Genomic DNA, 13,790 nt, shown 5'->3' with positions numbered 1-13,790 from the left:
CACCATGCTCTGATAGCCCTTGAAGCGGTATCTGAAGTTGCAGTAATGTTTCTCACTTGGTTCTCCTGGCCCCTTTCCTTCATTTTCTCAGATTTCTGCGTGTCATGAGCCGCTCCATGCCTCTCTTCATGACACTGGCTTGGATCTACTCAGTGGCTGTGATAATTAAGGGCATTGTGTATGAGAAGGAAGCCCGGCTGAAAGAAACAATGAGAATTATGGGACTTGACAATGGCATCCTTTGGTTAAGCTGGTTCATTAGCAGCCTTGTCCCTCTCCTGATGAGTGCAGGACTGCTGGTGCTGATCCTGAAGGTGAGTTGCCTGGTTTGGCCTGTGGCAGCAGACTCTAGAGCCTTTAGAGCCTGCTAAGCAGTGGTCTGCACTGACATACTAGGGAGGAGTTTGTGGATATATGTTGACCAGTCACTTTTTGGGAACAGAATTTTGGAACAACAGGACTGTGCGGCTGAAAGCAGGAGGGAATGTTGTAGATTCAGTTCTGTTGAAAAGATGCCTCTAGTACTGCCTCACTTCTGGGAAGGCTGTTGTGCAAATTGCAGGAAACCCCTGCCTCTGCTGAGCAGCAGCTCTGCAGAGCTGCATATAACAGAGGTACCTTGGAGAGCCCTTTCAAAACCTCATGCACTTATTGTTCTCCTGCCAGATGGGGAATCTGCTGCCTTACAGTGATCCTAGTGTGGTGTTCATTTTCCTCTCAATCTTCGGTGTTGTGACCATCCTCCAGTGCTTCCTCATCAGCACCGTGTTCTCCAGGGCCAACCTGGCAGCTGCCTGTGGGGGCATTGTTTACTTCACACTGTACCTGCCTTATGTGCTGTGTGTTGCCTGGCAGGACCACATCAGCTTCTCACTCAAGATTTTTGCGGTGAGTCTTGATGAAACTTTCCTGGACACCAGAGTGCCACCAGTATGGCACTCAGCAGCTGGACACTGTTACAAGGGGGGAAGTGGCAATGGGAGGTTAATTTTTGGTGTAAAAATCTTCAGGGTTGGGCTTGATAAAGAGATTTACTGAATGTGGTTGAAGCTGCTGGGAGGGTTTTGTTGGCTTTGGTAGTAGAAGTAATGCAGCTGGACTAAGCTGCCTTGATTTGTGTATGCTGTCATACTGTACAACCAGACGTGCAGGCTGAAGGAACCACCTTCCCTTCCTCTGCGCAGCACTTCTTACCTGTCTGAAGATGGTGACTGTTAGCAACCTGTTTTTCCTTGCAGGAAAATCCAAAGAGTAAGGGAAAGAAGATAGAAATCTACCGGACCTCCACCACATTTCTGGGTGGAGGTCCGGTAGAGATTTCAGGCCTCTTGGAATCTAGACCAAATATGCCACTCTGTATCTGCAAATACAGTAACGGTCCCTGGAACTTGGACTTTTCATATGGACAATGTCCCTTATTCTTGTGCTATGACTGAGATGAGTAGTTGGAGAGTAGATGTAAAAAAACTCAGTGCGTGTTCATGCCTCCCATTTTCAGAGCCTGCTGTCTCCAGTAGCCTTTGGTTTTGGTTGTGAGTACTTCGCACTGTTTGAGGAGCAGGGAGTTGGTGTTCAGTGGGACAACTTCTTTGAGAGCCCATTGGAAGAAGATGGCTTTAGCATCACCACATCAGCTGTCATGATGCTGTTTGATACCTTCCTGTATGGAGTCATGACCTGGTACATTGAATCTGTCTTCCCAGGTGAGGTCTACTTCTGAGAGATAATCATGTCTTAAGGCTTTTAAATAAATCCTTTCACCCTTTTCACTTGCGGAGGTGCAAATTTGGCCCATTTTTAAGCAGACCTATGTAAAGATCATGGAGCAAAACCAGTGTCAGAGCAAGGTTGTTGCTTGCTGCTAGCAGTGAGTGTTGCCTAGCACAGAAGCATGGCCCCATTGTGGCCATGGCTGATCTAGCCCCAGAAGCTTTGCTGTACTTTGCTTGTTCCCTCCTCTAAAGTTCACAGACTGTGCTGCAAGAGAGGAGTTGAGTGTAAGTACCACATGTGCTACTAAGTACCTTTCAGCATAGGGTTTTTAATCCTGAAGTGAAGTTAGATGTTTCTTACTCAGAGTCTGTCAGTGTCTTCATATAGAAAGATTTCTCCTTAGTGCCTCATCTGGAGGCTTACTGTGGGTGGAATACTTCCCTTCTTGCCCTGAAAGCTAATTAAAGAAAAGTGACAGATGCACTCAGGCTCATGTAATGCTTTTGTTTTTAGGCCAATATGGGATTCCCAGACCCTGGTACTTTCCTTTCACAAAGTCATATTGGTTTGGGGAGGAACCACAGGACAGGCAGCACCCCCATCCTGACCAGAATGGGTCTTCAGAAGGTAAGTGCTGGACACAGAGCCTTTGGGAAGTGAAGTGTTAAGGTCTACTTTTTTCTGAAATGAGAGTCCAAGGACAGCAGGAGCAGTACTGGCATAGATAGGTAAAATTGGTCACCCTTTTGTTATCACGCTTTGGGTATGCTGATCAGGTGTGTGCATCCAGATAAATGCAGGGTACTTTGCTCACCTGACTGCAGCTGGGTACTCCAGGCTCATGGAATTGAGAAGGCATTGTATTTTTGCTGACCCTGTTAAAACTGGAGATCTCCAACTCCCAAATTAGTCCAGGAGAGAGACAATAGCTAAATGACAACTTCTGTGGAAGAAGATTCCTATCTTTGAGGAAGAAAGTGGTCAGTTCTTCCTATAGCTCATTCCTTCACAGGCTTGGAGGAATGTGATGTCTATTAAAACTCCCGTGCAATTTCTGCTAAAACCTATCAGATATCTCTACTATGTGTTTTCTTCCAGTCTGCAAGGAAGAAGAGCCGGTGCATCTGAGTCTTGGTGTTTCCATCCAGAACCTGGTCAAGGTTTACCGTGATGGCAAGAAAGTTGCTGTAGATGGTCTCACACTTAACTTCTATGAAGGACAAATCACCTCCTTTCTGGGACATAATGGAGCAGGAAAAACCACTACCATGTAAGAACAAAGTAAATGATTTCAGGCAATAGGGAAGTGACTGAATACTGCAACCTCTATCCATATACTAGAGGTGGCCATAGAACCACAGTGTGCAAGCTGATGCAGACTAGAATGCCTCTGCTGATTTAGTCTAGTTGTGCTGCTGCCTTACAGATACAGGGGACTGGAACCACAGGGGATTCAGGTTGAGGCTGGGTCAAATGAATCTGTAGGTTGCATTTAGTAGTAATGCCATTTGTGATTCTGACTTACCAGTGAAAGAAAGCAAGCTGGTACTGAAAGAACAAGAAGCTTTTAGAGGAAGAAAATCTTTCCTTCAAGCAGCCATGTGGGTGTTCTTTGATCACCACTGGATCTGTTTTGTGGTTTGGTTTATTTAAAATCCATTAGTGAGATGTTTTTCAGGCTACTTTCTTGATACGGGATTCCCCAGGGCTTCCACCCACTCTTAATTCACTTCCACTGTTTCCTAGTGGCGGAACCTGCTATCTCTTCTGTTTTGCTTTCAGGTCCATTTTGACTGGCTTGTTTCCCCCAACTTCGGGTACAGCCTTCATCCTGGGCAAAGATATCCGCTCTGAGCTTAGCACCATCAGGCAGAACCTGGGTGTATGTCCACAACACAATGTGCTGTTTGACTTGTGAGTATCATCTGGGATATGTAGGACTGATGCTATCCAACAATGTTTGGGTTCTCTAGGATACAGCAATGTGCTTTCGGCATTGACAGTCCTTTTTCTGTGTGTGCATGGTGCGAGACAGTGGGGTGGTGTGGGATTGGTACAGGAACATTCTGTTTATTAGCACATTCCAAAGTGCATGGGAATGACCAGCAAGACCTTACACTTTCATTTTTCATGTCTGTTAATAATGTACTCCACTCAGCTAGGCCAAGTGTTTCCCCAGTGCCTAGTGATTTAGGTTGTTTGTGGTACTGTCAAGCACCCTTAAAAAAGGATTATTTATATGGGTGCTGAATAGAGCCACACCCTGAAGTCAGGCCCAAACTGAGTGCACCCAGTCTGTGGCTCCTTCCTGGAACCTCAGCCTTAAAAGATATTTTCCTGAGGAAACAGAAATGCCTGCAGTAATGCTAATAAAAGGGACGAATCCCTGTATGGTGCTTTCAACTCTGCCCTGAGGCTGCATTTGTTCCCTAGGCTGACTGTGGAGGAGCACATCTGGTTTTATGCTCGGCTCAAAGGGCTGCCAGAAAAGAAGGTGAAAGAGGAGATGGAGCAGATGGCAACAGATGTTGGTTTGCCTCACAAACTGAAAGCTAGGACAAGCAAGCTCTCTGGTAGGTTCATGTCTTTTACATTTCTCAGCCTCAAAAACAATCCACTGGCTTTTGCAGAGGCTGTATTATGGACCTTGATGGGATCCTGCAATTATTTATTATTCAAGAAAGTCAGTTATTTATTAAGTACCTAATCAGTGTATCTTAGTGAATCTTGCATAGTCTAAGCTATCTAATGGCCATAACAAGTCTCTCAGTTTTTCTGAGTATTGTGCATTTTTTTCCATCATGACATAGTTCAGCTGCATTTGCTGTATGTTGTCCAAAGCTTACTCATATATTTGGGGTTTATGAGTTTAGGTGAGGGTGGTGTGGACCATAGTCTACAAGTCTCTTGCTGTTTGTGAATCATACATGCATTCCTTATACTGACTTCTGCCCCTTCAGTTGGTGACCTGGAGTGCCCTTCTCCTTTGTTCAGGAGGGGCAGAATTCCTGTGTCAGTCTGTACCGGATACTATAAGGGCTGACATGCCTTTGTCTTGTCTTTGACATGCCTTGTACTGATACTCAAGTATCAGTACAGACTGCACATTTGACTTTGGGGAGGGAGAGCAGATGACCGTGGTTGACTTTAGTATTGAGGAATGCAATATAATTCCTTGTTTTTTCCTCTGGAACACTTGCATGGAAGTGGAGTCTTATGGGGACTTATTTCTGCAGCTCAGGCTCTGGAGACCTGTGTTCCAGATCCCCAAATAAGCTTATGATTAAGCTCAGGCCTCCAAGCTGATGATTTGCTACCCCTGGTGATGAGACAGTATAATTCACTGTGGACATACAAGGTGTGGTTCCCTGCAGTAGGAGAGTTAGACTCCACTGAGGAAAGACTATCCAGATGAATTATCCACTGTCCAGAAAGTGGTGGGACCCTGAAGGCCTGAAACAGCAGCAGTACTTGTTCTCCTCAGTCTGCTTTCTTTCAGAGAGCTCATTATCCATCATACTGCAAGTATTGCTGTTCAACTCACCTCTGCATCAGCCTGAACACCTCTTTCTTCTTGTGCCTGACAGGTGGCATGCAGAGGAAGCTCTCTGTTGCCTTAGCTTTTGTTGGTGGCTCCAAGGTTGTAATTCTGGATGAACCTACAGCTGGGGTGGATCCTTATTCTCGCAGAGGAATATGGGAACTGCTTCTGAAGTATCGGCAAGGTATGTCATCTTTACTCTTAATAAATGTATTGTGGAAGGCAAAAGAAAATCAATCTGATTCTGGACTGTTCTCAAACAAAGACCATGCAGGACAAGGCTGCTTGGATCTCTTATCCGTATATTTTCCTCCTCCTATTCATGTCAGAATTCATGAACAGACTTTTTTACTGGGTTATGACGGTGGGCAGGTAAAGTCAGAAAATCACACTTGGTGTTCAGCAATGTCCTTTTCTGCGCCATGCAACCAGCCTTGCAGACATGAAATTAAACCTGCCTTTGCTGAGTGGGGAGAATAAACCCTTTGACAGCAGTTGTGAATCTTCTCCATACTCCTGATCTTGTTCAAAGGAGCCAAAATTGTGGTATCTACCTCCCATCCAACTTCATGGCAAGATACAGGTGACTGTGGCTCTCGTGTGGCAGCACAGGTTTGTTTGACTTAGCAGCCACGTCTTCCTTGCTCTTTTCCAGGTCGCACTATCATTCTCTCCACGCACCACATGGATGAGGCAGATATTCTGGGAGACCGGATTGCCATCATTTCTCATGGCAAACTCTGCTGTGTTGGCTCTTCTCTCTTCTTGAAGAACCAGCTGGGAACAGGCTATTATTTGACCCTGGTCAAAAAGGATGTAGATTCCTCTCTGAGCTCCTGCCGAAACAGCAGCAGCACGGTTTCCTATCTTAAAAAGGTACAGCTGGCCTTTTCTGCTCATGTTTATTCTTTCTTCATGAAATCTTAGTCTTTTTGGAAGCAGCAGCTAAGATTTTCTATGGTAGAATGTCTCAAAGGAAAATCCCTTATTCTTAGAAAGAAGTGTTACTTGTCCAGTGGGTACTATGCCAGACCATGACTAATTAAACTGTTGTGTGGGACATACATCCCCATTATAGTTTCTTTCAGTGACAGTGGTCTCAAGCTGATCAGAAAGACACAAAATAAGTGAAGTATACTTTTAACACTCACTTCTGTACCCATGACCTTACTTCTGTTTTAGCCCTTTACCGTGCTGTGTCACCATCTGCAGCATCTAGTTGGACTTAGTTAGTATGTAGCATCTGGTGGGCCTCATTTTGAATGAACAACAGGAAATAATGTTTGTCCTCTCTTTTGTGACCAGGATGACAGTGTCTCCCAGAGCAGCTCTGATGCTGGCCTTGGCAGTGACCATGAAAGTGACACATTGACAATAGGTGAGGCTTGGAAAAAAAATTTAAGATTGAATCCCAGTTGACATTCTCTGTAGCTCACCTTGGACAGCTATCTTAACCCTGTTGCTCCAAGGTAGCTACTATCTTGGGGAAATTATTAAATTCACAGTGATGGTATTTTAAATACTGGAATGCATTTCTTGAGTGAACCATTTTGAATTCAAGCTGTCCTGAGATACAGTAAGCAAGTATTATGTAGCTGTGTGGCCTTTTAGCAGTATATGTTGGTTAGCTGTACATCAGTGATTTACTTGCAGGTCTTCCAGTAGCATGTACAAGCTCTCCCAAATTCTGCATATAAGAAGTGTAGCCAGGCTTTGGTCCAGGCTTTTATCCAGTCTTGGGTTAAATTAAAAAGAAATGACACTTCATGGAAATGAGCTTCTTTCCAGAGATGTCCTATTTGTCCTCCATTTCTTCTGGCAGGATTTTTAAGGCTGAGCTCTTTTTTCCACATAATGAGTGGTAACCAGAACAGAACTATCTTTTACTTTTTTTTTTTTCTTAGATGTGTCTGCAATTTCAAATCTCATTACAAAACATGTTCCTGAGGCAAGACTGGTGGAGGACATAGGTCATGAATTAACCTATGTCTTGCCATACAAAGCTGCTAAAGAGGGAGCTTTTGTGGAGCTGTTCCATGAAATTGATGACCGTCTTTCTGATCTCGGCATTTCCAGCTATGGCATCTCGGAAACTACTCTGGAGGAGGTAAGTGAGCTGCTGATTCCTATTTGTCTTAAACTAGGCAGAAGGAATCATGGCAAAATAAAGAATAGATGAAGCCTTATTGTTTCTCTCTAAAAATTGACAGAACAGGCAGCTTTGGGTTTCCCTCCAAAATGAATTGTATTCTGCCATGTGTAAGAGCGTGCTCATAGAGGTGTGCATTAAAAACTGAAATGTGGTACAGACAAGAAAGGATAGGTCCTATGTGCTCATCTGCACTTTGCTGAGATATCATGTGTAGGTTGGCCCCTGATTTGGCTTCTAATATCTGTGTTATTTTTAGGGATGCTTTGTGTTGCATTTAACTGAAAACATACATTTCAGTACTGGATACATACATTACATAAACAATTTAGACATATGCCTTTGTCAGAGATTTTTTATGGTTTCAGGGTTTGTTCCATGTGACTGTGTTCCAGCTGCCAGGTCTCTCTTTTTTTATCACAGAAGTATCATGCACATAATCTCTGTGTAGAATTTTTATTTGTTTATTTTTAAAGAATTATAAGGGAAACTGAAACAGTGGTTTTGTCACTTACTGAGGTTGCCCTCTAGGTCCTTCACAGCTATGAAGGCCTTGGTTGTTATCTGCAATTTGAAAATGGGTTATTTCTGGTATAGGAGAGTCCATGGGTCAAGCTCCATGAAGGTGCCTATTCAGGAAAGAGCTGTTAGACATGGGGAAATATGAGATTCTCCAAGTTTAGTTACTAGGTCTGTTTCTGAGACACAGGAAAGAGCTCATATTTGAGATGGCCTGCAAACTCATATTGGAAAGGGGGAGCAGCTGGTAGCAGTCTGGCTCCTGGAAACTGGACAGAAGCCACAAAGTCCATATCGCCATCATGCAGAGGATAAACTCAGTGTCCTCAGTTCTCTCATTGCATCTGCCAGTCTCACATGGCATCTTCTGAAGCAGTACCTACAATATCTCTCCTCTTTGGATTTTCACTGACATTTATCATTCCTTTTCAGATCTTCCTGAAAGTGGCTGATGATAGTGGTGTGGATGCAGAAACCTCAGGTGGGTGTAGTTGTCCCTTGCAGAAGTGACACATACCAAGGTGTGACAGAGCCTGATTGAGACTGAACTGAAGCTCTTCTGTCCTAGTATTTTTAATGACCTGAAGTAGCTGGATTTAGTGTATTTAAAGTAAGCTTTATTGTGCTGTAAAGGTCAATTGACTCAGTTGGTAGTATATTTATTTTGTAATAGTGAAGAGCTTCTGTTGTTTGAGTATATTGCAAATTACTTGACTGACACTGTTGTCTGCTCTGAAAAACTCCTGATGCATCAGACCACAGTAGGGTCCAAATTGTTTTCTCTTTCTGAGAGCAGATCACTGCACCGAGTGCTCATAACAGCAAATTGCACTTGTAGTCACATGTCTATGTATGACTCTCATGTGGAAAGTGAGAGTTTTCTTACAATGAGAGCAGCCTGTTCTCCTGGGAGAAAAACAAAAAAGAGGTCAAGTGCACTAAAAGAAGTTTCTGATACATCACAGAAAGTATGATGCATGAAACATGACCCATTGCAGAATGACAATCTTGTTGTTTTTTTTTTAATTGCACTGAAGTCACTCCAGATCAGTTCAGTTTGCAAATGCAAGACGTGTAAAATGAAAATTATATTGCTTTGTTTTTTCTGGGGCTAGCTGGGGATTAACTGAAGCAGTTCAGGTAACCATATCTGCATTATTTTCAGATGGTACATTGCCAGCCAGAAGGAACAGACGTGTGTTTGGAGACAGACAGAGCTGCCTTCGTCCATTTACAGAAGATGATGCATTTGATCCTAATGACTCAGACATAGATCCAGGTATTGCTAGAGTTCAAGCCTGTTTTCTTGCTGTGGATGCTCTTTCATATTACAGGTATTGCGGATCTGAAGGCTGAGTCTGCCAAAGGAGTGGTGATATATTTGCCTTTAGAAATAGTGGACAGTGCAGGATGCACAGCCTGCTTAATCCTCCCATTCAAAGCTCAGAGATAAGGGAGAAAACACATTCATGTAAATTTCTGTTGTTATTGCTGCTGACTATGCTTTTTTTTTTTTTATGAATGAGAGTGGCTGCTCCAGCCATCACCTTGTGTCTTCAGCACAGAGAGCATCTCTGAACTTTTGAATGAGGGTCATTTCTTCTTGCTAGCAGAATCCAGAGAGACAGACCTTCTCAGTGGCATGGATGGGAAAGGCTCCTACCAAATGAAGGGCTGGAAGCTCACCCAGCAGCAGTTCATGGCTCTGCTATGGAAGAGGATGCTCATTGCTAAGAGAAGCAGGAAGGGCTTTTTTGCCCAGGTGAGAGCCTCCAACATGAGCAAAGTCCCTTATCAGGGACGGCTCTAGACTGTGTATTGTAGTCTGAGTTGATGGTGGGCTAAAAACCTCAAGGGAATGCAGATAACCAAAATTAGCCTTCACTGCACATGGAGGGAAAGGAGTTGCGCGATAAACCATGTGATTACAGTATTCTTGCACAGCAGAATGTAATTTTGCCCTTGAGAACAGCATTTGCAAGCTAAATCCTCTGCAGCTGAAGTGAATTCCCAGATTGAATGCCAAGATAGATCTTGCATTGGTGTCTAGCACTGCTTTGGTCTAAATAGCAAAGGTATTCCTGGGAAACTTTGAAAAAGTTTTGATCCAATAAATGAATCATATGTAACTCCGGATGCCTCTGGAAACATTTGCTTATAAAAAGGACGTGGTTTTTCCTTACAATTTCAGATTGTGCTGCCAGCTGTCTTTGTGTGTATTGCTCTCATGTTCAGCCTGATTGTTCCTCCTTTTGGGAAGTATCCCAGCCTGGAATTGCAACCCTGGATGTATGATGAGCAGTACACTTTTATTAGGTATGTTTTGTGTGGCCTATAAATTATCTTCTTTGCGAGCTTGAGTTACTGAGTTCCTTAACAGGTTCTTTTGGGTTTTGTGCTTACCTCAGAAGCACATTTTAAAAGAAAGTTGTGATATTTTCTTCTTCGACCTTTAAATGCCAGCTCTAAGTACAGGCAAGGCCATATCCATTTCTGAATGGTGCCATGGCTCTCCTAATAATACTGTGTGCAAAGACTTGGAATGTGTGTGTGCTCTTAGGCCAAGCATTCTTGAAGGGCAAATCCCTGCCCACATCCTTTCACTGTGCTCTTGGCCTTGCTCTGTTGCTTCTTTTGCTGTGTGGTTGTTACCACACTGACTGATAGTATTTTTCTGCTGTTCCCATAGCAACGATGCTCCAGAAGATGCAGGCACTCACAAGCTTTTGGATGCCCTTCTTGATAAGCCAGGGTTTGGGACACGCTGTATGCAGGGACATTCCATCCTGTAAGTAGAACTCTGGTCTGGGAACAGGAGGCACATCCCTGGTAGCTCTAGCTGACTTTAGGAAATTATAGTAATGCATGACCAGAGCAGGATTTAAGCAAAAATAGTTGTAATTAGTTGTAATACTTTTTCTGCTCAGACCATTTTTTAAAGTTGGCAGCCCTCAGTCTGGTAAGGAAGTTGAGGTTTGAGTGCAAGTCCTTGCTGATAGAGATGGAAAGGAGAGAGCAAATGACTCAAGTTACTGTTTGGTCCTGAACATGGTAAAGGACCTATTTATGTTGGTGTATGTTGTTGACTGTAGCTACTCCCCCTACACAATCATTTGTTTCCAGCTGCATTAGAAACCTGAGTTAGCACCCCACAAACACCAGCAGAAGGAGTGGACAGCCAGACAGCATTTGTTGTTTCCTAACTCTGCCACCTGACTTGGTGCACAGCCTTGGGCAAGTCACTGAAGATCTAGTCTGTGACCGTAGAAGAGGTACACACTGCAAGAGTCCAAGATGCTCTTTCCAGAGCATCTTCTGGTGTGTCCAGAAGACCTGCAGCTGATGTTCACAGGATGATGGGGAGGAAGGCAAGGTGTCTGATATAATGGTCAGTGATAGAAAGTAAGCTGCATCCTTCATAACAGGCATGAAAGCTGAGCTATTCCACCAATGGGCCATGGGGAAAAAGCTGCCCACCTTGGGAAAGAGCAGTGTTTTGATGCCCCAAAGGCAGAAATATATCCAAGGAGTCATCCAAGAAGATTCTCTGCTGTGAACTTAAAATCACAGGATATCTCAAGTCAGAAGAGACCCATGAGAATCATTGAGTCCAACTATCTTCTCCTTGGAGGACTACTTTTAACTAAACCGTGTGACTAAGTGCATTCTCCAGATGCTCCCTGAACTCTGGACAGTGTGCCTGCTGGGACTGACTGAAACAAAGCATTTAATTATAATGCAAAGAGGGGAGTGTCTGGCCCTACAGTGTTGGCCAGCCCCAGTTTCTTTGGCAGTGGGATCTGTTAAAAGCTGCAGAGTCTGATCTGTTGCTCTGAGCTGTTTGTGAGGTCAAGCTCCTTTGAGAAACACACTGCCTCTTCTGGAGACTGTGGAGTTTGATCTTTAAATCTCTTGTAAGCAAAGTCCATCGTATTTGTCTTAAAAACTGCTTTTCTTGTCTCTTTCCAAACACAGGGACACTCCTTGCACTGTGGGGCAGAAGGAATGGGCCACTGCTTCAGTCCCAGAGTCAGTGCTGGATATCTTCCTGAAAGGCAACTGGAGCATGGAGAATCCTTCCCCATCTTGTGAGTGTAGCAGTGAGAAGATCAAGAAGATGCTGCCTGTATGCCCCCCTGGTGCAGGTGGCCTGCCACCCCCACAGGTAGGAGGGAGCTCAGTGGTACTGCAGTGAGGAATGCTCATGAGGAGCAGAGTGGCTAGGTGCGATTCTTGCATGCAGCATTGTACGAGATTTATTTCACTGAACACCTGTGTTTTCTAATGAGCATTTATCTGTGTTTTCATTGGTGACACCAGCGTGAGCAAGACACAGCTGACATCCTCCAGAATTTGACAGGCCGCAATATATCAGACTACCTAGTGAAGACCTACGCGCAAATCATCGGGAAAAGGTAGCTGTTGTACACTTCCCCTTCCCTCCCTGACTAACACTGCTTGCTCTATGGGTGATGCACAGATCAGGCAAATAAGCCTGGGCAGCCCAGATTCTTCAGCAGTGAGCCAAATCCACTCAGGTCCTCAGATAGCCCTGATCCTCAGCTCAAGTGATGTTTCTGCTTTGTGAGTGATTCTGTGTGCTGACCCTCATAGGCAGATTATGGGGGAAGCCTAGGGATTACACTGAAGAGGAATTGTGGAAGCTATATCAGATGTGAGAGGCTATTGCACTCTTTCCCCTGGCCACGTGCCTGCAGCTTTGTTAGGTCTGTCTCTCCTCTGGATCTGTGTATTATATATCAACTCTTTTTTTCTCTCTGCAGCTTAAAGAATAAAATCTGGGTGAATGAGTTCAGGTGAGTTACTGCATTTTCCTTAGCTTTTATATGTCTACTAAACCTTGACCATAGTATTTATCAGGACACATCCACCTTGCTTTACAGTTTGTGTTATAGGACTCATAACTGCCAGATATTGGAGGAAGATGTTTAAGGATAAACTGGGACACCCCCAGAGCACTGGATAGCATGTCTTCCTTATGCAGAAAGCAGTCTTGAAAAGATTTGCATGACCAGCATGCTGGTACTCTATTCTGTGAGGTGCTATTCTTCCCAGCAAGGGCAGCAGGGAGACATCCTGCTTTGCCTGCAGTAGATAATAGCTGCCTTTGGACAGCATGTTGAGCACTCGTTATATGAGTGTTTAACCCCAGAAACAAAGAGTAGAAGACTTCATGGCTAAGCAACCATGTAGGAGAATAAAAGTCATCCCTTCATGTAAGAGTGGAGATGCTAGCCTTGGGTGTACTGCAGGAAGAGGAGACGTGGACATGGAGAGGGATAAGGAGTAGCATTTAGTGGAGGTCCGTGAATAGTCGTGTCTTAGCATCACTTTCTATCTGAACTTTCAGGTATGGTGGCTTTTCCTTGGGAGCCAGCAGTTCCCTCGTGCTTCCTCCAAGTCATGAAGTCACTGACGCCATTAAACAGGTGAAGAAAATTTTGGAGCTGGCACAGGTGAGCAGTTGTCCCCCATAAGTCCAGGATGCACTGAATACTGAGTCTTGTTACTTGGGAGATGACTGGGAAGCCATAAAATGAGGGGCATCTGTATGTTAGCTGTGTCCACTGACTTCTCCCCACTACCTCCGAGCTGGGATCTCCCAGGCTGTTGTCTGGGAGTAGCACAAGTCTTGAAGACACATTCAGCTGAAGCTTTCCTAGCCCATGTTGCTGATGTGGGTTCTGCCCAGCACCAGTTGCAAGCCAGTGGGGATTGCAGACATCTCAATGTTTTGTGGCAGGACAGGGTGGGCTGTCTTGTGGAATTAAGTGGTTGCTGCCATCTTCAAAACCTCCGTTGAGCCTTCCTGTGCTAAGTTTGCCCTGGCTCAGAAGAGAATTTGGG

The 13,790-nt window shown here is 44.4% G+C and overlaps 1 protein-coding gene across 5 annotated transcripts in view; it reads left to right on the top strand.

The window, feature by feature from the left end:
• ABCA1 (ATP binding cassette subfamily A member 1) overlaps nucleotides 1–13,790 on the top strand; it is a 92,639-nt gene that overhangs the window by 66,337 nt on the left and 12,512 nt on the right. For 4 of the 5 annotated variants that reach the window (XM_038123695.1, XM_038123694.1, XM_038123696.1 and 1 more), the window contains 20 exons: nucleotides 92–314; nucleotides 667–888; nucleotides 1,499–1,703; nucleotides 2,227–2,340; nucleotides 2,812–2,983; nucleotides 3,496–3,627; nucleotides 4,147–4,286; nucleotides 5,301–5,438; nucleotides 5,910–6,130; nucleotides 6,560–6,632; nucleotides 7,159–7,361; nucleotides 8,355–8,403; nucleotides 9,088–9,201; nucleotides 9,533–9,684; nucleotides 10,114–10,238; nucleotides 10,612–10,710; nucleotides 11,898–12,087; nucleotides 12,243–12,337; nucleotides 12,707–12,739; nucleotides 13,294–13,399. In XM_038123695.1, coding sequence (XP_037979623.1) covers nucleotides 92–314; nucleotides 667–888; nucleotides 1,499–1,703; nucleotides 2,227–2,340; nucleotides 2,812–2,983; nucleotides 3,496–3,627; nucleotides 4,147–4,286; nucleotides 5,301–5,438; nucleotides 5,910–6,130; nucleotides 6,560–6,632; nucleotides 7,159–7,361; nucleotides 8,355–8,403; nucleotides 9,088–9,201; nucleotides 9,533–9,684; nucleotides 10,114–10,238; nucleotides 10,612–10,710; nucleotides 11,898–12,087; nucleotides 12,243–12,337; nucleotides 12,707–12,739; nucleotides 13,294–13,399 — 2,806 coding nt within the window. The remainder of the gene's footprint in view (nucleotides 1–91; nucleotides 315–666; nucleotides 889–1,498; nucleotides 1,704–2,226; nucleotides 2,341–2,811; nucleotides 2,984–3,495; nucleotides 3,628–4,146; nucleotides 4,287–5,300; nucleotides 5,439–5,909; nucleotides 6,131–6,559; nucleotides 6,633–7,158; nucleotides 7,362–8,354; nucleotides 8,404–9,087; nucleotides 9,202–9,532; nucleotides 9,685–10,113; nucleotides 10,239–10,611; nucleotides 10,711–11,897; nucleotides 12,088–12,242; nucleotides 12,338–12,706; nucleotides 12,740–13,293; nucleotides 13,400–13,790) is intronic. The other variant, XM_038123699.1, reaches the window with a different exon arrangement.

This window comes from Motacilla alba, chromosome Z (genome assembly GCF_015832195.1).
Source record: "Motacilla alba alba isolate MOTALB_02 chromosome Z, Motacilla_alba_V1.0_pri, whole genome shotgun sequence".
Lineage (NCBI taxonomy): Eukaryota > Metazoa > Chordata > Aves > Passeriformes > Motacillidae > Motacilla > Motacilla alba.
Note: the sequence above shows the minus strand (reverse complement) of the source record. Positions and strands in the feature narration are given on the sequence as shown.